General features: G+C 37.8%; 1 protein-coding gene across 9 annotated transcripts in view; it reads right to left on the bottom strand.

Moving 5' to 3' along the window:
• The window catches only part of DGKH (diacylglycerol kinase eta), a 179,836-nt gene that overhangs the window by 8,538 nt on the left and 147,179 nt on the right, over positions 1-24,119 (bottom strand). For 7 of the 9 annotated variants that reach the window (XR_016388684.1, XR_016388685.1, XM_022574919.2 and 4 more), the window contains 9 exons: positions 19,619-19,726; positions 17,458-17,571; positions 17,072-17,206; positions 15,734-15,897; positions 11,713-11,818; positions 10,611-10,703; positions 7,685-7,804; positions 6,396-6,504; positions 4,789-4,919 (listed from right to left, as the gene is read on the bottom strand). Coding sequence is in view for 7 of the 9 variants with exons in the window: in XM_022574919.2 (XP_022430627.1) it covers positions 4,789-4,919; positions 6,396-6,504; positions 7,685-7,804; positions 10,611-10,703; positions 11,713-11,818; positions 15,734-15,897; positions 17,072-17,206; positions 17,458-17,571; positions 19,619-19,726 (1,080 nt within the window). In the remaining 2 variants the exon portion in view is untranslated. The remainder of the gene's footprint in view (positions 1-4,788; positions 4,920-6,395; positions 6,505-7,684; positions 7,805-10,610; positions 10,704-11,712; positions 11,819-15,733; positions 15,898-17,071; positions 17,207-17,457; positions 17,572-19,618; positions 19,727-24,119) is intronic. The other 2 variants (XM_089899506.1, XM_022574920.3) reach the window with 1 other exon arrangement.

The raw sequence follows: 24,119 nt of genomic DNA, 5'->3' as shown, positions 1-24,119 counted from the left end.
AGAGAAAAACTGAGGATTAAATATTTAACTAGCTAATAACACAGTTAGCATTCAGCTCATTCATTTTAGTTTACATTCAATGATTTAGGAAGTAAAAGTTAGAAAAGTAAGTTTATAAAACCAAAAAAGCCCTGACATTAAAAAATTGCCGACCAGTAAAAAAATCACATCTTACACAACTCTTAAATGTAACATTCTCATAAGTTATACACAAGGGCAATTCTTTAAGAGTCAAAATTACTTCCTCTTTTTTTTTCTTCTTTTTTTTTTGCTTTAAAAAACACAGGTCCGGGCTTCCCTGGTGGCGCAGTGGTTGAGAGTCCGCCTGCCCATGCAGGGGACGCGGGTTCGTGCCCCGGTCCGGGAGGATCCCACATGCCGCGGAGCAGCTGGGCCCGTGAGCCATGGCCGCTGAGCCTGAGCGTCCGGAGCCTGTGCTCCGCAACGGGAGAGGCCACAACAGTGAGAGGCCCGCGTACCGCAAAAAAAAACCCAAAAAAACACAGGTCCTTTTGTGATCTCTGAAAGAAGCGACATGTGACACCAGGGTATCCACAATTAGTCTTAAAACAGCTATACATTTCCTTGCTAAAATATTAAACTTACAAGTGAGGCCTGATCCTCAGGGAAGACTCCAGTGCCCATGACCTAAATGTGGAATCCAAATGCATTTGAACTTGCATTTAGAGCCTTTGATTTGAGTGAAATATTTAAATATTCCTTATACTTTGTAATGTATAAGTATAAACAATTACATAAACATTGGTATGTATCTGGGGGTTGATGCTTTTCCTCAAAACACTTTTGACTCCTTCCCCTCAGAATTCTTGTTTCTTAAAGGACTATCTTCCTAAAAAAGAACCAAGGAGCCAATATTTAGTTTTCAGAAATGAATGGTGATTGCAGAGTGCTTGGCACAGAGCAGGCGGCTGGCGAACAAATACCTGTTGCAGTGATAAATGAGACCCATCCAAGAGAGCCATAGTATTCGCTGTCTGAAAAACTAAAAGAGATGGTGAAGGCCTCCCTATAGCTTCTTTAAGCGCAATAATCAATTTGTGTGAAGTCAGACAACATCTTCACAAAACAAAGAGTGTGAAATATTTGAAAATTAGGAAAAAGATGACTTTCAAAGCAGCCTAGAAAATATAAGGTACCACAAGATTATTTGTCTGAGAAGATACACACACACGCGCGCGCGCTCTCTCTCTCTCCCATATAGTTTATGATCTCCTTGAATTCTATAGCAGCAATGCTACTGATGATTCTGAATCCTTCTGGAAAATACTCCTTCCACAGCCAGTGCTCTTTCTGAGCTTGAGATAATGTCAGGGTAACATTTTTACAATATTTAACTGACCCTGAAAAATATTTGCTCATATGATACCAGGTCATCCGCAATTAGTCTTAAGGCAGCTATACATTTCCTGAGTGTGTGCTAAAACAGCAAACTTAAAAGCAAGGCCAAACCCTACAGGAAGATAGAAAGGCAGATGCATTTACAGAGGCATTTAGATTCTTTGATTTGAGTGGAATATTTTAATGTTCTTTATACTTTGTGATAACATAGTTATCTGATTAATATCTTGAATATTAAATATTTTATTTTAGGTCATGTGCACACTGTATTCTCAAGGATAAAAACTTCTTTGAGAGATGCAGACTCTACCCAGAATTATTATTTTGGTGTCTCGAGATGAATGTTTTCCCTAGAGTTACACTAACTTCTTAGCTATATTTTCTTTAGTTTGAGTTCAATACATTCACATCTTCTAGGAGTTAGGCTGTGATAAAGTTATGCCATGATGTTTGTTATGTATTTATTTTTATCATATTCTTTAGTGTTGACTTTTTCTTTCTTTGGATGAATAGCTTTAACTTTGCAGAGGCATGCTTTGTAGATACTGTTATCCTTCTACGCAAACATATACAACTTTCCAAATGGAGAAAACAAAAAACCAACCAAACAAAACCCCTGTGTCTTTACCATTTGCTTTGTTATCCCTCACTTTTTCCTACTGCCTTCTAGGAGGTAAAATAATGCAATCAGTTTATCTGTCTGTTAAAACACATTAGCGACAGTTCCCCTTTCCCACCTTTAGACTGTCACATTGCTACCTCTAGTTGTTTTGATGATAAGGAAGTAACACCTGAGCCAAGATCTGAGCAGAGTTAGCCAGGTGACGGGGAGGGGGGGAAGCATACCATAGGAGGGTACACCCTTAAGGTGAGAGAGGTCAGTATTTTTAAACAAATGAAATAGGGCCAGGGTGGAAGGGTATATAGCCCAGCAAGGGCCAGTATTCCATAGCAGGTTGACTATATAGGCAGACCTTGTAGGCCTCCCATAGATGCGAGTCTTTTTTCTAACTGAAATGGGAAGCCACTAAAAGGTTTTAAGCAGAAAAGTGATACACCTGATGTTAAAATGTCACTGTGCAATGTGGATAATGGACGAGAGAGGGCACGAGTAGCAATGCGAGGGCCAGTTAGGAAGCTACTGACCTTACACAGGCACGAGGAAGGACTGTGGAAAGGAGAAAGAGAAATGTATGGAGATTAAAGTCAAACTTTGTGATGGGTTTAATGAGTTAGGGGGGAAACGATAAGAAAAAGGAAGGTGCTAAATATGACCTTGGGTTTCTCTAGCTCACATCCCTGAGTTGCTAAGATGTAGAGCACTGGAGAAGGGGCAGAATGGGAGTAGGAAAGGAGAGTAGAAGTTTGGTGTGGACACGTTAAGATTGACATCCTGTGTGATGGCCAAGTAGCAAGTAGAGTTGGTGATATAATCCTAAAGTTTACAAATGAGGTCACAACCTTGTGAACCACTGATATATTCAGACAGTATTCGAAGCAATGGGAATGGACAAGATTACCTAGGGAGTAGGTAACCCTTCACCAACATTAAGAGACTTTCCTCTGAAGGGTCTGCTCCCCCGTACAGCTATAACCACAGAGCACAAGGAGAGCTCGTTCTCTAGCTCGGTTTTGTGCCACTGAAGGCTCTTTCTGTAAAATTACTTTCCTTTCCCATTGCCCCACACCCTGTTTTAGAACCAAAAGAGTTAAAATGGACTATGTCAATAAAACTTCTAAAAGAAGTTTGAAAGGAAAGAATGTAATTTGCATAAAAAATAAAAACAACAAAAAAGTCTCATGAAAAACTAAACAGAAATTTTACTAACGTGATTCTTAATGAGCAGCTCCTTTGTACCCTTATTTTTTTTCCAGCCAGGTCCTATCAGTCTAACTTTGACTTTTCTGTGTGAGCTTTGTTTTTTCACTCTGCAAATAACTGCTTCACTCACTGTGTGTGTGTGTTTATATATGTTTGTATGTACATATATGCAACATATACATGTCATTTATATACACACACAGCCTTTTCCTTGAACATATGATTATTCACGGCAAATGGAATGCAAGCTTCTAGAGGGCAGATGCCACCTAGAGAAGCTGGCATAATACATTAATCCGTAGCTAGTCAATAAATATTGCTGCCTGCCAAGGATACCAGAAGCTACACAAATATGTGCTATGGAATGATCCTCTACGTTTATTTTTTGGTGTATTCAAGTGTTGAAGACAATTTTTACTTTATGAACTGTAACACTATATATTTTGCTATGTTCCAGATTTGGGACTCTCAACTAAGATAATCAGTTAATCTATTATTCTATTATTCTTCTGGCTAAAAATGTTTAGGTATAAGTGGTGTCTACTTTTGATGTGCTAAAACTTTATGACTCTGCTTTGTAAAAATCTATACTTTAGGTTACCCATCATGGGGTCAAAGATCTCCGCTAACGTATTTGTAGATAAAGGCACAACCGTTCATGAATTTATTAGGAATTTACTGTCTCATAATTCTATGCATTTTAGAACCTGGTCTACAGGAAAGGAATCAATCCAACAAATGTTGAAGGCTTTGTCACTTGCTTATGAATCAGTCTTGGAATTTTTAAATGGCAGCGTGGGGTAAGAAAATGTAACATTACAAAATCCTACTTCTAACCCTGGGCCAGAATATGCTTCTTTGGCCATTTCTACGGTCGAGTCTCCACCCAAAGGATAAAAGGGAATTTGCTGCAGACCATGAATTAATACTTTTCATTCCCTGTCATAAAAGACAAATAGGCTTTGGGCTGCCTTCTAGCAAAAACAAGGCATAATTTTTACTTCATTTACTAAAGAAAATAACAAAATTTATTTTTGAGAAGAATACAATTTTAATAATAAGTCGTGGAAAGGAGATTTGAATTTACTTGTCTAGTTGTTCACGTGACCTCTGAAAGCTCAATTTTGAAACACAACCAAATCATAGGATTCCAAGTAGCCACTGCTGTAAGTCTCTCATCTAGTTCCATATATTAGAAAGGCTTTGTTATCGGTATTTTGAATTAATTTTTAGTTGTTAACCTTTATTAGATATTTTCAGCAACAAATATCACCTTTCACGTTGATCCAAAAAAATGAGCTGATGGAAATATGATCCATTTGGAAATATTAGCACAGGAACAGCCATACCAATGGATGCAGAGAAAACTTACTAAGTTCATGCTAAGCTTTAGCTATAACAGTCAATGATTTTGACAGAAAAATATTGCTGACATTCTTGTTTCAAAATGCATACCAGGAACTCAGACCACAGGACAATGCATATTAGATTACTGCACGTTTGCATAACATAAGCCAAGCTATAAGCACAGAACAGAACAGCACAGGAGAAAGGAGTCTGTTTTGCAAGAAAACATTTTAAGAGCAGAAGTAGCACAAAGGAAATACCTTAAGATCTCGCCTTTCCAGATGCAAGAGTTCAGCCCCTCTGATGTCATGACGGATGAAGATTTCTTTGTACTCTCCCAAATTGAGCAGATCCAGCCAAGCAGCAACTTCCTCTGTGCCCCATTTCTGAACTACCAAAGTTAAGAGCAAAACCCCCTTAATTTCTACATGCTCAATGCATTACAAAGCACAGGTTGGCCAAAGAAGATGCGAAACAGAGTACAGCGGCAGTGCTGGCAAAGGGAAAGGTTCAAGGTATTGTCTCAACAAAACTGCAATTCCACTTTTTCCCATGCAAGTTTCAGACTATCAGTCAACACAAGGACCTGACTCTACAAGGACATTCACTGCTGCGCACCTGTGCCTTTCTCTTTAGCTCAATTTCCTCCTTAAAGCCATGCAAACTGCACAGTATGTATAAAAAATGTATCTCTCATGATTAGGATCAGCAGTACAAGGTCTAAATAAGCTCTGATGATTTCCTTAAGGACCATATGTGAAACTTATTATAGTTTAATTAGCTACAAATGCTAATTTAAAATTTAAAATCTGACACAGGGTACAATTTTACACAGATTTCTGCTTCAGGTCTCGCTGACTTCAAGGACTGCCTTTATTGGTTTTGATGATTACCATAACTGATAATTATAGCAATAAATGTATTGTTAAATCAATTTAATGTCATCTAAAAACCGTCAACACCGCCTTCTAAGATTAGTTGGGCTGTTATTTTACAGTATGTACAATCACTCTTTTATACATTTTACCCAACATTGATTAGCTTAATAAAAGTCTCCTTGTTTGCCACATTTGGTTTTAAAATGCCCTTCAATAGTTGCTTTACGATGGTCAAAAATAAGGTCATGTATCACTTTTCAAAATGAGATGGCTAGCTCAGAAGAGTTACAAAATGATTTGATTATGAAAGGCACCTACCATCGTATACACAGAACTTGAAGGTCTTTAGCAGTAGTACAGCATTAAATTTAATCTCTAAGGAAAGGTGGAAAGGGAACTTGAAAGAATACCCAAGAGAGAGTTTAATCTTTGCTTGAGAATACAAGTGTCACAGTGGACTGTCATTACTGAGGGGCTGAAATGGCATCGTAAGTCCTTAAAAGAGAAGGAAGAGAATATATAACTTGAGGTGGAAAATATATCTAGCAAGTTAAAGGAGTAAACGAAAGTTTCTACGTTCCATTTATCAAAATGATATAGATTTTGCACATTGAAGAAGGAAAACGAGTTACAAGCCTTGAATTATTGTTAGCAAGACGAAGACCCATCTAACAGACATGCTGACATTCACTCAGCAAAGTAGAAGCAAATCGGCAACCACCTTGTTAACTGCATGACTACAGACTCCTACTTCGGATTTATTTTAGGTGTGATATGACTTTTTTCTTATGGTAAAGTGAACATAAAATGAAATTCGCCATTTTAACCATTTTATAGTGTACAGTTCAGTGGTATTTAGCACATTCATAACATGGTGCAATAATCACCACTCTCTAGCCTCAGATCACTTTCATCCCCTCGGTGATATCACCTCAATACGTTATTTTCTTCATAATGTTATCCTTTCCCTTCCCGTGTGGATCACCTACCAGCCTGTGAACTTGTCTTCTGCTTCTGAACCTTTTCCTTTTTGAATTTGGGCACAATACGAAATACTGTGCTTCTGCTGTTTCTCTTGGTGCAATCCATGGGGGGCTCCTGTTCGAGTCGAGCAAGAAGAGAATTTTCTCAGGATATTAAGAGAAGGAAAACCCACTCTGATAGCACAGATAACATAGATGTAAGTTATCCACACAAAATATTGTTGAAATGATAACTTCTTCCCCAAAAGTTCATGATGTTACGTACTCCTGAAAAGGTACTGATTCCCATAAGATGCCTTTGTTCACATAAAAGCTTTTTCTCGTTGGTTCAAGAAAAGTGCATCTGAAAGTAGTCTCCCCTGACCTGTGGTTTCCCTTTCCGCGGTTTCTGTTGCCTGCGGTCAACCACGGTCTGAAAATACTACATGGAAAATTCCAGAAATAAACAATTCATAAATTTTAAGTTGTGCACCGTTCTGAGTAGTATGATGAAATCGTGAGCCATCCTGATCTATCCCGTGTGGGATGTGAATTATCCCTTTGTCCAGCGTATCCCATCTGTTGGTCACTTAGTAGCCATCTGAGTTATCAGATCAACTGTTGTGGTAGCACAGTGCTTGTGTTCCAGTCACACTTATTTTACTTAATAAGGGCCCCGAGGCACAAGCGTAGTGAAGCTGGCAATTCAGATATGCCAAAAAGGAGCTGTAAAATTGCTTCCTTTAATGAAAAGCTGAAAGTTCTCAACTTAATAAGGAAAGAGAAAAATCGTATGCTGAGCTTGCTAAGACCTACAGTAAGAACGAATCTTCTGTCTGTGAAATTGTGAAGAAGGAAAAAGAAATTCATGCTAGTTTTGCTGTTGCATCTCAAACTGCAAAGGTTATAGCCACAGTGCATGAGAAGTGCTTAGCTGATATGGAAAAGGCATTACATTTGTACAATAAGATATTTTGAGAGAGAGAGATACCACATTCACATAACTTTTATTACAGTATATTGTTATAATTGTTCTATTTTATTATTCGTTATTGTTGTTCATCTCTTACTGTGCCTAATTTATAAATTAAACTTTATCTTAGATACATATGTATAGGGAAAAACATAGTATATATAGGGTTCAGTACTCCTCTGAGGTCCACTGAGGGTCTTGGAACGTACTTCCTGCAGATAAGGGAGGACGACTATATTCAAAATGTATTTTCCCCTGAACAACTCTTTTTCAAAGGATGCATTCAAATTCTATTGTCACAAAGCGTACACATTTATAAAGAAACAGGACAAATTTTACATACCTCATCCTCATTTGGGTGTAAGATATAATAAAGCCAAGGGATCTCTGTTAATTTCTGTAGCTCCACCTCCACGGAATGCAAGGCATTGGATACCCGCTCTTCATGTGGAGATTCCAACTGCTATTTGACCAGCAGATTAAAAACAAAATAAAACAAGCCTCAGTGACCAACCTCATATAGAATAAATTATTTTACTGACACTGAACATCCTCATCTCTTATCAGACAAGGCTAGACTGTTGTTGGTTTTAATAAAAAAGAATATGGAAAAAAGAACAAATTATTTTATACTGAGTTCATTTAAGCAAATCTGAATAGATTTATTCCTTACTTCCCAAAGTGATATAAGTAGCTAGTGTGACTTTAATAATTTCACAGAGAAAAGTATTACTTATGGTGATGCTTTTTCTATGTAAATCCAACCCTCCTCCCTTCCTATCCATGCATCCATCCGCCCATTCTGCCGGCTTGCACTAGGGAGTAATCCCATTATTCTACTTCTTTGTGGCAAAAATCATTCTGATTTACATAGGTCGCTGTGTGAACAAAAAATAATATTTTAAATTGGTCAAAAATATGTCATATAATAAGAACTGCCTGGCACAAAAATCCTCTGGATAATTAAAATAACAGGTTAAAAAAAGACCCATGGATCTCAGAAAAATTTGTGACAAAAAGTTGTTGTACAAATCAGGGCAAAGCAAAAAGCTAAATGGCTTGTAACCTGGAAGAGGGCTAGCAAACTTTAAAGAGAATTTAACTGGTCACCTATTATCCACCCATTTGAAGCAGTTATTAAAAGTTACTTACAAATTCAGTAAATGAATAAAGGTGAAACAAACACTGTTAGGTGCAGAATTGAAAGGGAGGTGACTGAATTCTAGTCCTGGCCTTTTTACTAACTATGCAACCAAGGGAAGATGAACTGATTTCAGGGGTCTTAAGTTTCCTTCTCAATAAATAGTAGAAAGCGACTACACACTTTCTAAGATCTCTTCCAGCTAATCAATACTTTTATAAACTACTTTAAAATTGTAGAGTACCTACATATAGGTTCATAGAATTTTAAGCTGAAAGTTCAGAGAGAATATTACTGTTATTTATTAGGGACATTATTTTTCCCCCTCTGTTATTCAAGGGATCTAGCATTTCTAGAAGTTAATAAAATTATGGAGATTTTCCACCAGGTCAAATAAAATTTACCACTTTCCTTTAAGTCTAAGAATATATGTCTTACAAAATTGATAAAATGGTTATTGCATATTCATTCTACAAGCAAAATGAAGAATATAACTTAGTTGCTCTCAAACACGACTATTTTGATATCAATATTGCCAAATATTAAAAAAAAATTCACTGGTATATATTTCAAACCAAACATCCATATTTGACAATGACAAAAGAATTAAAAGTGGAGGGGAATCCTTATATATTAACATAATTGATTAATATTAACCAAGTAACATTTAATGGGTACTTTCAGTGTAGAGAGCTAAAATACAGAGTAAGTTATGCTTTTAGTTCTCGTCAATCAGAAATTATCTTAAATGTATTTCAAATAACATGAAAAAAATACATGTCCTTCATCCAATAATTGGGGCCAAGGTCGCAGCTCACTGGCTTTCCTATAGGACTAATTTTAGAAGAGCAGCAAGAATTCAGGTTAATAATAGAAGTGCCAAGAATAGTCAAGAAGATTTTCCCATTGGTTTTATCAGAAGAGATATTCAATGTTCCTTCCTAAAAATTTCTCTTCACGACCATAGCAGAGGCAGCCACCTCTGGCCCCAAGGAAGTTATACTTGAGTTTCCCTCGGAGGTGGGTAAAACCAATGGACTTCATGCAGCCTTTAAGCTTCTCTTCTAAGAGCAAAGGATGCTCCAAGGGTGATACATTTCACTCTGGACTCCAGTCAAGCAGATATTCCAACCAATCACTTACAGTTGGCTAGGCTATGGAACACACCTCTCGTTCTTCCACTGTGCCAGATACTATGACTTTTATTCTCACTTTTATTTAGATGTATAAAATTTCCCAAGAAACAGATAAAATTACAGTAAAGGGAAATGTTTTAAGATCATCACCTATCAATTAATCAAAATTGTTACAAGGAAGAAAACAATAGCTAATGTATCAGGCCTTCTACAGTGACAACAGCATGTGTGAATAACCTACAATGGAACACTAGGTGGCGAAAAGACCCAACGTGCTAGAACATTTCAAGGGTGAGGGAAGAAAGGCCGATTAGTAAAGGACTGTGGGCAAACCAGACAGAAAATCTATGGATTCCTAGCACTTAGGCCTGAGGTCCATGAACTTGCGGTCTGATTCAGACTTGGCTGCAACTTGATTTCCAACACCAATCTTGGGTTAACCTACGAAGAGGTCTAGTTCTTGAAATTTAGTTCTTGAAACACGGAATCTAGAAAGCATCATCTAAGCAAATCTAGAAAATAACAATCATATTTCAAATGTTAATTCCGGGAACACAACCCATGACTTCCTCTACTTTTCTGCATTCATGGGTTAATGAGTCCCTAGGGAATGTCTACCACTCTCTGTAAAGTTCAAGATTCTCAAAGCTGACTGGGGGGAACCTATGTGTGCATGTGGCTGATTCACTTCGTTGTACAACAGAAACTAACACAGTATTGTGAAGCAATTATACTCCAATAAGGATCTATTAAAAAAAAAAAAACAACAAACCACGATGAGGGGAAATCTCTACTCCTGTTAGCCTAAAGTGTAACTCCCAGGTGTAGCCATAAATTTTCTTGAAGGCAAAAGCTAGGTAAAAAGGAAGCTCTAGGGATGGAGGCCGGAGCCTGCTTGTGCATTAGAATCTGATGAATGCATGCTCCCTAATGAACACAAGAACCATACATTTATCATCATTCTGATGTTATCCACCATTTCTTTTCCTTACCAAAGGAACCCTGCCAACTAGTAAAGACTCTGTTTCATTATACAGGGCCTTCACATTGATGGCTATTTCAGTGGCAGTGTCTCTCGTAAGACTCTAGGAAAAAAAAAAAAAAAAACACAACATCAAAGACAAGTAGTTCTGTATTAAATTGGGATCCAATCACCAGCGAGTACTTTACACTTTACTCTTCCGATTTAAATTCACATTGCAAATACTTTAAAAAGTCTACCAAAATTCCATGGTAATTGCAAAATTTCACACTCACGTTCCTTAGCATGATTACCTCTTCTAGTTCTGTGAGCACAGAGCCAGAAGAATGCACTGACTATAGTGAATACACCCAGGACCACATCTCCTACACACGAACGTGTATATGCTGGCGACAGCAGACACATATTCCCACAAGAATTAAGTCAAAGAAAATTATGTCTTAAAAGGGACATTATCTGATCATAATTAATTCTATCCATTGAGTATCACTCTCCATAGTTCCAACCGGATTGATTTTTAGATTTTAATAATCTTGAGGACTCACACTTATTTGTATAATAACTTAGGTAAATCAACTGAATAACTGAAAGGGTAAAAATAATGTTACCAGTTTTCTCTATGCCATACATCACATTTCATCACATTTCTATTCTATCCACTCTATTATTAACTTCTACATTAGAAAATTAACTAAATTTACTGATTTAGTAAAACAAAATGGAGAATAATTTCAGTGGACAACCTCAAAAATGCATGAACAGCTCTAGTTAAATGCATGATATCTAGGCTTGCGCTATATGAAGGTGCAGGGGAGAAGGTAAAAAAGAGGAATGGTAGTACTTAAAAAGAGAAGGAGCACAAGGAAGATGGGAAGGTGACAAGTGATGGAAAGTGAAATAGAAAAAAAGGAAGCAAATTAAAGAGCAGGAATGGAAACACAGCAGAAAAGGAAAATAAAGAAAAACCTGGCCACAAGTGAATGATAAGCTTCTGGCTGAGATGCGTATAGACTAGTATTATGTTCTTTCAAAGGATGTGGCACATTTTGTATCAAGCTATATGTGGAACACCAAAAAATCTGCGGAATGGGCATTTACCATTGGCTCCTCACCTCTGGGAAGCGTGGGTTGGCTTTGTTCAGTGCGTGGGAGCATGCATTCACTGCGTGCGCCAGCTCTTGCTCCAAAAGACAGTGGATGGTGGCTGCATCACAAATCCTGAAAGCAAAAACGCGGCAAATGGGCTTCCCTGGTGGAGCAGTGGTTGAGAGTCCGCCTGCCGATGCAGGGGACGCGGGTTCGTGCCCCGGTCCGGGAAGATCCCACATGCCACTGAGCGGCTGGGCCCGTGAGCCATGGCCGCTGAGCCTGCGCGTCCGGAGCCTGTGCTCCGCAACGGGAGAGGCCACAACAGTGAGAGGCCCGCGTACCGCAAAAAAAAATAAAATAAAAAAAAGGTCATGAAAGGAAATTTATTTAATAACTGCTCGATTATGAATGGCATGGGGTAGATTTACAAAATTCAAACCCTATTGCAACAAAAAATACTAACCCCAAATCTTTTATATAAAAAAAGTTAGACCTAGAATCAGAGATAAGCATATTGAGGTGTTATTTGGAAGAAGAGGGCATAGTAACATTTCATTTTGCTGTATCACTGGAAAGTTGACAGGGGTCCCAAATGTAGAGTGTAGACACATCTTTTATTCACTGAAACTTCAACCAGGCACAAATACAACAGATTAGGGGAAAAACATTGCCACATATATCTTCTATATGCTAAGTGCTTTATATTCATTATCTAATTTAATATTCACAACCTAAAAGGTAGCTGTGGTTACCTTTCTCCACTTTATAGATGAAGACATTGAGGCTCAGAAAGATTTAGTATGTGATACTAAATCACATACTAAATCACATACAGTGATAGAGCCAGGATTTGAATCTACGTCTATCTAACGCCAAAGCCTGTAGTGCCACTGTCCTTTGGAATATAAACCTTCAAGAACAGTCCTAGAATGACACGATTCTGGAGGCAATGAGGCCAAGAAGAAAAAGGGGGAGAGAGACTTCCAGGTGGTCCAATGGTAAAGAATTCGCCTCCCAATGCAGGGGACACGGGTTCAATCCCTGGTTGGGGAACTAAGATCCCACATGCCACGGGGCAACTAAGCCCGCGTGCCACAACTACTGAGCTCGGGAGCCTCAATGAGAGAGCCCATGTGCTGCAAACTACAGAGCCCATGAGCCACAACTAGAGAGAGAAAAAAGAATCCCGCATGCCACAACTAGAGAGAAGCCTACGCGCCACAATGAAGAGCCCGTGCGCTGCAACTAAGACCTGACACAGCCGAAAAAATAAAAAGGAGGAGAAGTTCTACTGATTGCTAGAAAATGATGTAAGCTTTACAGGTGACAAGAAGGTAAGACTATCCTAATCCTTTTGCTTCTAACATCTTCAAGGAAAATGATCTTCAATCTGGAAAGGGAAGAACAAAAGAAGAGACAGAAGCCCCACATGGCTGAATCAAGAGTTTAATTCTTAAGGATCATACGTTGATATCCAAGGCACAGAGGAACTTGCAAATGTCACCTAAGCATCCTTACCAATAACGTTGAGAAATCATGAAGAAGAGGTTATTAATAAGAAGAACAGAGATAGATAAATGTTATTCTAATTTTCAAAGAAAAAGAAAGTTGTAAATCAACTTCAGATTAACATTTTCAACTGCTAACTGAATCTCCTCCTAGGTATTTCTAATGTAACTGAAATTCTGTAAGTCCAATATGGAACCCATCATTTCCCCTCTCAAAATCTGTTCCTCTTCCTGAATACTATGGCTTCATCAAAGGCAACTTAGTCTAACCAGCCATTCACTAGAAACCTTAGGATCATCCTGAACATGCCTGTGTACCAACTTTAGACCCTAACCTATCTTAAATCCTTCTTCTCCTTCCCATCTCTACTGCCTCAGTCCATTGTTTCCTAACAGGACCATTCTGACAGTGTTCACCCTTGCCCCAGCTTTGCTGTTCTGTGAACAGTGCTTCACATTGCTTCCAGAAACATCCTGATAAAGATCTGCGCCTCCCCCCACTGCTGCTCAACTCTCTGTCCACATTTTCCACACTCTCAAATATACCACGTTAACGTTTCAGTCACTCCAAACACCCTGAGATTTCCTAAAAGTACCATGCACTCACACTCCTCTGGGTTTTATTACCCAGGCTGGCTCCCATTCTTAGATTACTCCTCTTATTCTTCTTTCAAGACTAGGCTGAGAAGTCACTTCCTCCAGGCAGGCCTCCCTCACTGCCTCTGGCCTCCTCTGGGCATCCACAGTGCCCACTGTGTGACCTGTGACAGATCTTTGCCCACACGTCTCCCTCCTACTACTCTGCCAGCAAATTATGAAGAGGGACTGCAGTCATCGTGGCATCCCAGTGCCTAATATGATGGTTGGCACACAGAAGAGGCTCAAAATTATCTGTTGAATATTGAATGAATATATTGTGAAAATTAATGAGTGATCCTGATTTTCATCATTTGCAAAATTTATAAAGAGATATGGGGAATCAAACTAGGTAGACCAAAAGCAAATCTGGTCAACCTTCACTTTTTTTTCTTTCTTAAATTTATTTATTTATTTATTTATTTTTGGCTGCATTGGGTCTTCATTGCTGTGTGTGGACTTTCTCTAGTTGTGGCGAGCAGGGGCTACTCTTCATTGCAGTGCGTTGCGTGGGCTTCTCATTGTGGTGGCTTCTCTTGTTGCAGAGCATGGGCTCTAGGCGTGACGGCTTCAGTAGGTGTGGCACGTGGGCTCAGTAGTTGTGGCATGCGGGCTCAGTAGTTGTGGCTCATGGACTTAGTTGCTCCGTGGCATCTTCCTGGACCAGAGCTCGAGCCTGCATCCCCTGCATCGGCAGGCAGGTTCTTAACCACTGCACCACCAGGGAAGCCCCTTTCCTTCTTTTCTATTTCAACATTTTGATCAGTGACCAGGTGAAGGTGTGGGAAAAATATGAGAGTGACCATGCTCAGAACACTGAATACAGCAGACATGCTGACATAATAAGCACTTCACATGGTGGGTCTCACTTAACCTTCAGAGCGACCTGGTCAGGCAGCTTGTATCCCCATTTGGCGGATAAGATTTAGGTGAGGAGGAGATAAGAAACTTGCCCACCGTCCCTCCTCCCCCCTGAAGTCTGCCCCTGGTCATAGTGATTTTTAGCCGTTTTGCATTCACAGAACTTATTATTTTTATCTTCTCTTTCTGTCTCCTAAAATTAATTTCTGTGGTCTCACAAACTCTGTGATACATCTGCCAGAAACTGATTCTTGGACTCTTCCCACGTTCACCCCCTGACTTTTTTTGGGTTTTTTTGCATGGTTAATGTTTGCATTTCCTTCTACCTCCCATAAACACTTAATAATTATGAGGCACCATATAAGTGAGTAGTATAGTGTAAAGATTATGTGTAAACTGGGGAAATAATAATGGAAGGGTTATATATAATATATATAAATTATATATATATATATATAAAACACGACAGGGTTCATTAGGCGAGTTCTCCATCGTGTTTCAGGAAGTCAGAGATCTGGCCTGTGGAGAACACAGGTCTGTGCACATGTGTGTTGGAGGGGAGCTGATGAAAAAATACTGAATACTAAGGCATAAATGAGGCAGCAAATGAAGAAGGAGGGTAAAGGCATCCCTTCTAGATACCCCAAACAACTTCAGTGATGTATTAAAACTACAAAAACCAGGCTTTCCTGGTGGTGCAGTGGTTAAGAATCCACCTGCCAATGCGGGGGACATGGGTTTAAGCCCTGGTCCGGGAAGATCCCACATGCTGCAGAGCAACTAAGCCCGTGTGCCACGACTACTGAAGCCCATGCACCTAGAGCCCGTGCTCTGCAATAAGAGAAGCCACCACAATGAGAAGCCTGCGCACCGCAACGAAGAGTAGCCCCCGCTCACCGCAACTAGAGAAAGCCCGTGCGCGGCAACGAAGACCCAACGCAGCCAAAAATAAATAAATTTTATTAAAAAAAAGTACAAATATCAAAACTGGCCAAGACCAGCATTCTCACAGCTCCCAAGGTTCACAGGACTTCAGTACCTGGTGATGAGTTCCTCTGCGGCCTGTGAGCACAGCTGCATCTGAGACACCTCTTCTGTCGCCAGGTCAACTGCATGCTGGATGTACAAATGCGTTCGAAGAACTGGTTTACCAGAATCACACTTCTGCTTATCTTCCCAAGATTTCAGAGTGCTTTCAAAGGCCTATTTAAAATCAATATTGCAATGAATTGTTAGTTTAGAGCTCCGAGGCCCAAATAAATGTGCATTTAGATAGTACATGAATGACTTTGAAATTACTATCGTTTTCCCTAATCTAACACCTCATTAAATCTGTCGTAAGTACAAAAAAGATATTTTAAAGTTCTCTAGTGGATTGCAACTAATAAAAAGTAATGTAATTGATGACGATGATTATATGACTGAAAAGTTTTAAAAAAAGACAGCTTCAATTGATGCTGCAATATTTACTATTACATGCGTAACAGACAGGATGGATATTGCAGCCTTATTTGTTATGGGTGTGGCCTTAATTAAGAATACATATTCTGGGGAGTTCCCTGGTGGTGCAGTGGTTAAGAATCCGCCTGCCAATACAGGGGACAGGGGTTTGATCCCTGGTCCAGGAAGATCCCACATGCCATGGAGCAGCTAAGCCCACATGCTGCAACTACTGAGCCCACCCGCTGCAACTACTGAAGCCTGTGTGCCTAGAGCGCCAAGAGCCCGTGCTCTGCAACAAGAGAAGCCACCGCAATGAGAAGCCTGCACACCACAACGAAAAGTAGTCCCCGCTCGCTGCAACTAGAGAAAGCCCGCGCACAGCAACAAAGACCCGACGCGGCCAAAAATAAAATATAATTTAAAAAAAATACAGATTTTGGAAAAGGCAAAACTATAAAGACAGTAAAAAGATGGGGTTGCCAGGGTTGGGATAAGAGAGGATGGGTAGGTGGAGGACAAGTGATTGTACATTTGTCAAAACCTACAGAATGTAGAACACAAAGAGTAATGTAAACTACTATTTTAGTTAATAATAATGTATCAATAGTGGCTCATCAGCTGTAATAAATGTACCACACTAAAGCAAGATGTTAAGGGGAACATACTAGGGGAATATAATAGGGGAATAGGAGGTGAGGAGGTATTTGGGAATGGAATCAGAATTCTCTGTAGTTTCGGCTCAATTTTCCTCTAAACCTAAAAAAATAAGCTAATTATTTTAAGAACTAAATAAATATTTGTTCATATTTTAAAGCACGATCTAAATGTCAGACTTAAAAGACAATTTAAATCTTTTCCCTTGGTTTCTATTTTTCAAAACAATTTAAGATGTTTTTTAAAGGAAAATTTAGAAGAATGTTTTTTTGTTACATACCCTGTCCCTTGTGAGCATCTGAGCTCTGTTTTTGTGCACAATTTTGATAATCCCTGGAGGCTGAACCCATGCTTCGCCATCCACCTGCACTGGGACTCCCTCATCACCAAATATAGTGATTTTTACTGTACGGCACTGAAATAAAACAAGTTATTTTAGAGTACAAATCATCCTGAGAAGCTGACACTCAGTCTTGTATTCACACTTGACTTTTAATCCCTTCTGTGGAATGTAATGTTATGCTTTTCCACTTAGGATAACACGGTAACAACTGACATGACAAGAAAGTCCATTATTTTACAGATGAATATACAGTGTAGGAGTCATTTGGAATAGCTTTCTCAGTGGCCCAAGTAGAGAAGTCAGGTTTGAGTAGAGAAACCAACCTGGGCTATTCGATGGTGCTGCAGTTTAATGACCCTTGAAACTGCCATTTGCACGCTATCAAATATTGCAACGACTTCCAGGATCTTGTCATCAAATGATGGTGCAGCAAATATCTGAAAGAAAAACCGACATTACACTTCCATTGATAAAGTTAAGGTTTAGGTGAAGTGGCACTTCAAACAACGTAAACTCTGCAACAGACATATTTTTAAAAACTTATAAAAACCATTAGCAGAAAGGTAAGTAAATATTATTAAGAAATGATAATCCAAGGACAAAAAATAAATCACTGAACATAGCTTAAAATAAACAAACACAATAAAAATGTTTTAAAACCCACACAGATAAAATACTCCATGCCCCTTTTATAAAGCACTCGTAGGACCAAGGAACTAATATATTTCCAAATAATTCATCTTGATATAAGATGTATTAAATACCTGTTCATACTAACTCAGATATCTTGATACAATGATGCATGCAACTTTAGGAAACTTTAAAGTTTCAAAAGGTGATGCAGATTTCATAAAGTTAAAGCTAATGAACATGCAAATTATGATCCAATTCACTTGATATGTTCTAAGGGAAATCTTTCAGGGTGTTACAACCAATGTGCGTATGTGCTTTATATCTACAACAACTTTTCAGCGCATTTGAGAACATGAAAAGAAATCTCAAAGGATGAAAACACGTGGGCTTACTTTGCTTTGATGTTAAATGCATTTTTACAAAATCAACTCAACCTAAAAATTTTCAATTTCAGCTGTATTACTTTGTTCCTTTTATGTCCTCTTTTACTATAACATAAATAATTGTGCCTCTGAAAAAATATTCAGTATAAAGTAGTATCATAATTAAAATTTTTACTGAAAGTATCAGGACACAAATTTGGGAACTTTTCGCTATCAGACTGCCTGGTTTTAAACCCTGTCTCTTCTACTTATGAACTGAGTGAACTTTGTGTCAGTTTCTTCACTGATAAAATTTAGATAAAAATTGAGGGTATTAAGTTATGAATGTGAAGCTCTCAGAATCCTGTCTGCCTATCTTTATTTATCTTAATCTCACTGATTTCTTCTCCTTAGAATATTTAAGAGTGATGATGGGCTGACAATTGGTTGCTAATTTAAATTTTTATACTCCAATAGGATTGGAATATATTCACATTATGAAAATTAAAAATACTTTCCAATTTATTTTATACTTTAATCCCTGCCTACACATTTAAGAGCCCTGAGAAATTTGTTCAGTGGAACCACTACATCACGAGCTTCAAGTCAAAGGGCTTATCATTCAGTGTATGTGACTCTCCAAAGGCCACGGTAAACTTCTCATTTTTATTGTTATATATACTTTCATAATTGTGCCTTCTCTCATTATCTTTAGGACAAATGCATTTTTTTTTTTTTGGTGCGTGGGCTTCTCATCGCGGTGGCTTCTCTTGTTGTGAAGCACGGGCTCTAGGTATGCAGGCTTCAGTAGTCGCAGCATGCAGGCTCAGTAGTTGCAGCACACAGGCCCTAGAGCACGCGGGCCTCAGTAGTTGTGGCGCATGGGCTTAGCTGCTCTAAGGCATGTGGGATCTTCCCAGACCAGGGCTTGAACCCGTGTCCCCTGCATTAGCAGGCGGATTCTCAACCACTGCGTCACCAGGGAAGTCCCTAGAACAAATGCATTTCTTAGGTTGTGTTTTTTCTTTTTTAATACAGGAAAGTATAAAAACAAAAATAGCCCTAAACCTCAATGGCCAAATGAGTCCTTTGACATTTCTAAAGATTAAAAAAATAATAATAATATAAATCTGGGAAATTAAAGGTATAGAAAGGTATTTTGGTAGGCAGAATAATATTCTCCTCCCTGCCATCCAAAATGGCCATGTCCTAATCCCTGGAACCTGTGAATGTTACCTTACATGGCAAAAGAGACTTTGCAGATGTGATTAAATTAGGGACCTTGAGATGGGGAGATTATGTTGGATGATCTGGGTAGGCCCAGTGTAATCACAAAGATTCTTAGAAGTGGAAGAGGGAGGCAGAAGAAGAGATCAGAGTAAAGCAACGTGACAAGGACTCAACCACCTTTGTTGGCTTTGAAGATGGAGGAAGGGACCATGAACCAAGGAATGTGGGCAGCTTCTAGAAAGAGCAAGGAAATACTTACATCATCTTCTTTAGTTCCGCCCCAAAAGTTAGTGCCTCCGGCGTAGCTGGGAATGTTCAACACTGCTATCCCTTGCAGACTGGGGAGAGGAATATACTGCCCATCACACTGTAAGGTCAAAAGCTTAGAGGTCAGATAAAAAGAGCAAAACCACAAGTTTGGAAGATACTAGAATACCAACGACAAAGGACGATGGAGGAAGGTTTGTGCATAATGTGTGCTTTCCTGTAAATATATTCCTCCACATTACCTTTATCTTATTGTTTTAATTTAAAAATTTTAAAAGGGTAAATAATTATAGCCGAAGTTGTTACAGAAAACCAAATTGAAAAAAATGTTTTACAAAACAACCGAAGTGTCCACTGACAGATGAATAGATTAAAAACGTGTGATATTATAAACTTGTGATATATATATAAATGGACTATTATTCAACGATGAAATACAAGGAAATCTTGCCATTTTCAACAACATGGATTGGCTTGAGGGCATTATGCTTAGTGATATAAGTTAGATAGAAAAAAACAAATACTGTATGATCTCACTTATATGTGGAATCTAAAAACAAAGCAAACAAACAAGTAAAATTAAGCTCATAGATACAGAGAACAGCTTGATGGTTGCCAGGGGCAAGGGGGTAAGGGGTGGGCAAAATGGGTGAAGGGAATCAAAAGTACAAACTTCTAGTTATAAGATAAATAGGTCATTGAAATGTAAAGTACAGCATGGCGACCATAGTTAATACTCTGTTGAATATGTGAAGGTTGCTAAGAAAATGGATCTTAAAAGTTCTCATCACAAGAAAAAAAATTCTGTAACTGTGTATGGTGAAATTTATTAACTAGACTTATTGTGGTGATCATTTTGTAATATATATAAAATACTGAATCATTATCCTGTACAGCTGAAACTAATATAATGTTGTATGTCAATTATACATCAAAAAAAGAAAACAAACGTTTTACCTCTTCTTTCCTCCAAAATCAGGCAGTACTTTTCATGAGTCTCTCCCAAGTCACTTAAGATATTCTTAATTGCATCATAGTTGTCTTTGTTCTTACTTTAAACATTGAAAGCAGGCTCTTTGAGGGTAAACTCTGGCTCCTAACCATCCCACCTAGCACCTCTCACACTCTCTGGTAGTTTGCTTGTGCTCTGTAACTAACTGATGACTAGCTGAACTCAAGACTGAGCTTTTTAAGGAAAAAACATGTATGTCAGAAAGCACTTTACACTCCATGCCTTCTAATTAATCACGTAAATGAAAATGAATTACCACTTAAATTAAAAGAAACATACAATATCACATAGCTGGCAAAGTAATTACATATGACATATGAGTAAATTCTTACCGAATAGAAGGTTTAAGCCTTCGTTTTTAAGAGAGGAGTTTGCAGATGTCATACTTAAAACAGATGCTATATTTTCATTAAGTAACTCCCAAATTTAAAAATAATTAACATAATTTTAGAAAAATTGCATTTTAATGCCCAATGAAAATTATCTTCAACCTTTAGAACAAATGAGAATCTGGTCTGAACCCACTTTTCAAATATTTTAAGTAACTGAGAATACTTCCTAACACTAACCCTTACAGGTGTTTTTACAACCTTTCTCTTCTTTTACATAAAAACACATTCAAAGGACCACACTGTATCTAGGCACCTAGGGCCATTCCTGACATATAACTGGTGATCAATGTGTATTTGTTAAATGAAAATATTTAGTGGAATAATAAACGTTTTTCTGAACCCAGAAATTGAACAAATATCTTTGTGTGCTTTAGAAAAAAGTCATATGGCTAACAAAGGAAATGGAAAATATGCTATCTCTGTAAATATAAAAGGCATATTTAAAAAAAAATTCAGAGCAGTCCTTAAAGATTTTATAATGGATACACTATTTGCAAGCATAATATGGAAAAAGATGAAAGCTGTCAGAAGTTCCACATACTTTGCTGAGTTTAATATATATGCATTAGGCAAAACACCCATGGTTAAGAGCTTACTATCCATTTCATAGAGTCCCATAGGGAAAAAGGAGCAGTACAGATTAAATAAATTAAGGTCACCTGACTCAACTGTTTCTCTCATATTTGGGAGTAACTTCAGTAGTGTTACATTCTTTTATAATCTTCTCTATCTCCCCACATTTCCACTTGTGGTTCATAATGTGGCAAAATGCTTTAAAACTGCAGCTACACTTTTTTTTTCTGATTAGTGTCTGCTTTTTCTGCTCCTTTCACTAGGCAATGTGGTGTAGTGGGAAGATAGTGGGCCCGTTTTGAATTCTGTCTTTATTTGGGCAAGAGCCTTAAACTTTCAGAGCCTCATTTTGCCATACCTTGTCCATATAGTGTGGCCAATAAGGTAAGGGGCAGGAAAGCATCTAAAACACATAGTAAGGAGTCAGTAAATGTCTTTCTTCGGTCACAATTACGAATTAATGTTTTATGGGGAAAAAACATTGGAGTTGAAACTTCGGCTTCTCCAGTTATCAACTGTTTGATTTTAGTTAGGCAAGTGACTTCATGCTTCTGAAATAACTAATAATACCTGCCTCATAAAGAATGAAAATAACTACCTCATAAAGTTTAAGAATTAAAGGTGATTTGTATTGATAGGAAGCATTTAGGAAACTTCAATTATTATGACTTAAAATATAGCTATAATAATTATTATTGAATGAACTAAACAAAGATAGAAAGTACTATTATATAACAAGCCAAATTTAACAAATTATGGAGACATGTTATGAGATTATGGAAATATGTGAAATTACAAAAAACATGAAGTAAAAAACATGAATTAACTATTTGTTATCATGTATTTCATTATAGATTACAGGTGAACATGGTTTTTTTCTTTCATGTATCTTAGTATCTTAGTATTTAAAGGACTCAAAACATTATTTCACTTAAAAAACAGAACAAGCTGTGAGATACATGTAAATTAGGTATATCTGGACAAAAAAGTCATCCTTAAGAAAAAAATTTGAATCTTAACGACAGTTTTCATTCATAGGTCAAAGGTGTTTCTACTCTAAAATTAGGAAAATTTGATGTTACAATGTTATTCTGCATTTCTGGCATTCCCATGATTGTAGAGAGGATTATAAACCTTACTCAAATGTTCTAAAACTCCGGTATGTATCAGATTCACAGTTTATGTGGCTTGAAAACAGGGTTTATATTTGCATAATTCTTTTCAGTTTAAACTGTGATTAGGTTGATGAATTATGATTCTGCACAAAAGCATTATTTTGTCCATTTTGCAGATGGAGAAACCAAGGTTAAAGTCTTTCTTCTGCACAAAGTCAAGACACGACTTCTTCCATACAACACAACAGGGAAAGGAAAACTTCTGAGCAAAAAGTTAAGAGTTTGTTTTGCTAACAACTGGCACCTGGTGAAAGGGACCTTTCTGGGCAGAGTTTCCCAAGCCTTGGGTCTTCTTCTCTACCTTTATCCCAAGGGATCCGGCATCAGGGAAATGAATTTTTAAACAACGGACCTTCCATAGTCCTCAGGGGTAGCAGGTGTTTTGTTTGTTTATTTTTAACTCTGTCAAAGAATTCTCTAATTTTTCTACTTTACCTTTTGTGTATATTAACATGCTTTCATTTATCTTGTTTTACTAAATTTACTTTCCTTTTAATCATTCAACATAAACTTCTATGTTAAATGTTAATGTTTCTTTGTGGACAGATTCAGATAGATTGAGGGGTCTGTTAACTGGAATGGTAAAAACTTATTTCTTATGGTCAGCAACCTCTGAAATTTAGCATTGCGCTCAATTATAAATGTAGATAGCAATCCACATATTAGCAATACCTGTGACATCATCACCATTAGAAACAGATGTTTTCTATTATATTACAGATGTTTCAGATATCTCTTAAGATCTCTGTTCATCATTACTTCAAAAGTATGGTGCTTATTATATATGCTGTTGGAGGTTTGTCATTTTATGTGGCAATGAAGAAACACATATAATACTCTATAACACTTTAAAAAATATTTCGTTAATTTATTTCAATATTATTTTCTTTTGTATGTATATATATTTAACTAATGCTTTAAAAATAATATTCTGAGAAGGAGTCCATAGTTTCACTAGCATGCCAAAGGGGTCCACAGCTCAAAAAGTGTTAAGAACCTCTGCTAAATGGAGATTACAAAACAGCTGTGTAGGGTATTGTTCAGAATTTGGACCACCAATAAAAAAAGACAGAAGTAGTACTTCTGCAGAGCTGAGGGCTCTTCCAGAAATAAAGGCAATGGAGTCATTCTGAATCCAGATAGTTCCCTAAATCTTAAAGATGCCCAGCTACGGGTCTTGATCACAGCACTTAACAAATCAGGGTAAAATGATGATCTGCCTATTTCCTTCTCAAGTCAGGGCCAGGAACTGTGCAAGACAACGGGGATAACAAAGATGAACACAACTTCCTACCTGTCCTTAAGGAGAGTGTGGCCGACTAGGGGATGTTAATAAAGAAA

This window comes from Delphinapterus leucas, chromosome 18 (genome assembly GCF_059928025.1).
Source record: "Delphinapterus leucas isolate spDelLeu-1000000601 "Yukka" chromosome 18, BTC_Dleu_Yukka2, whole genome shotgun sequence".
Taxonomy (NCBI): Eukaryota; Metazoa; Chordata; class Mammalia; order Artiodactyla; family Monodontidae; genus Delphinapterus; species Delphinapterus leucas.
Note: the sequence above shows the minus strand (reverse complement) of the source record. Positions and strands in the feature narration are given on the sequence as shown.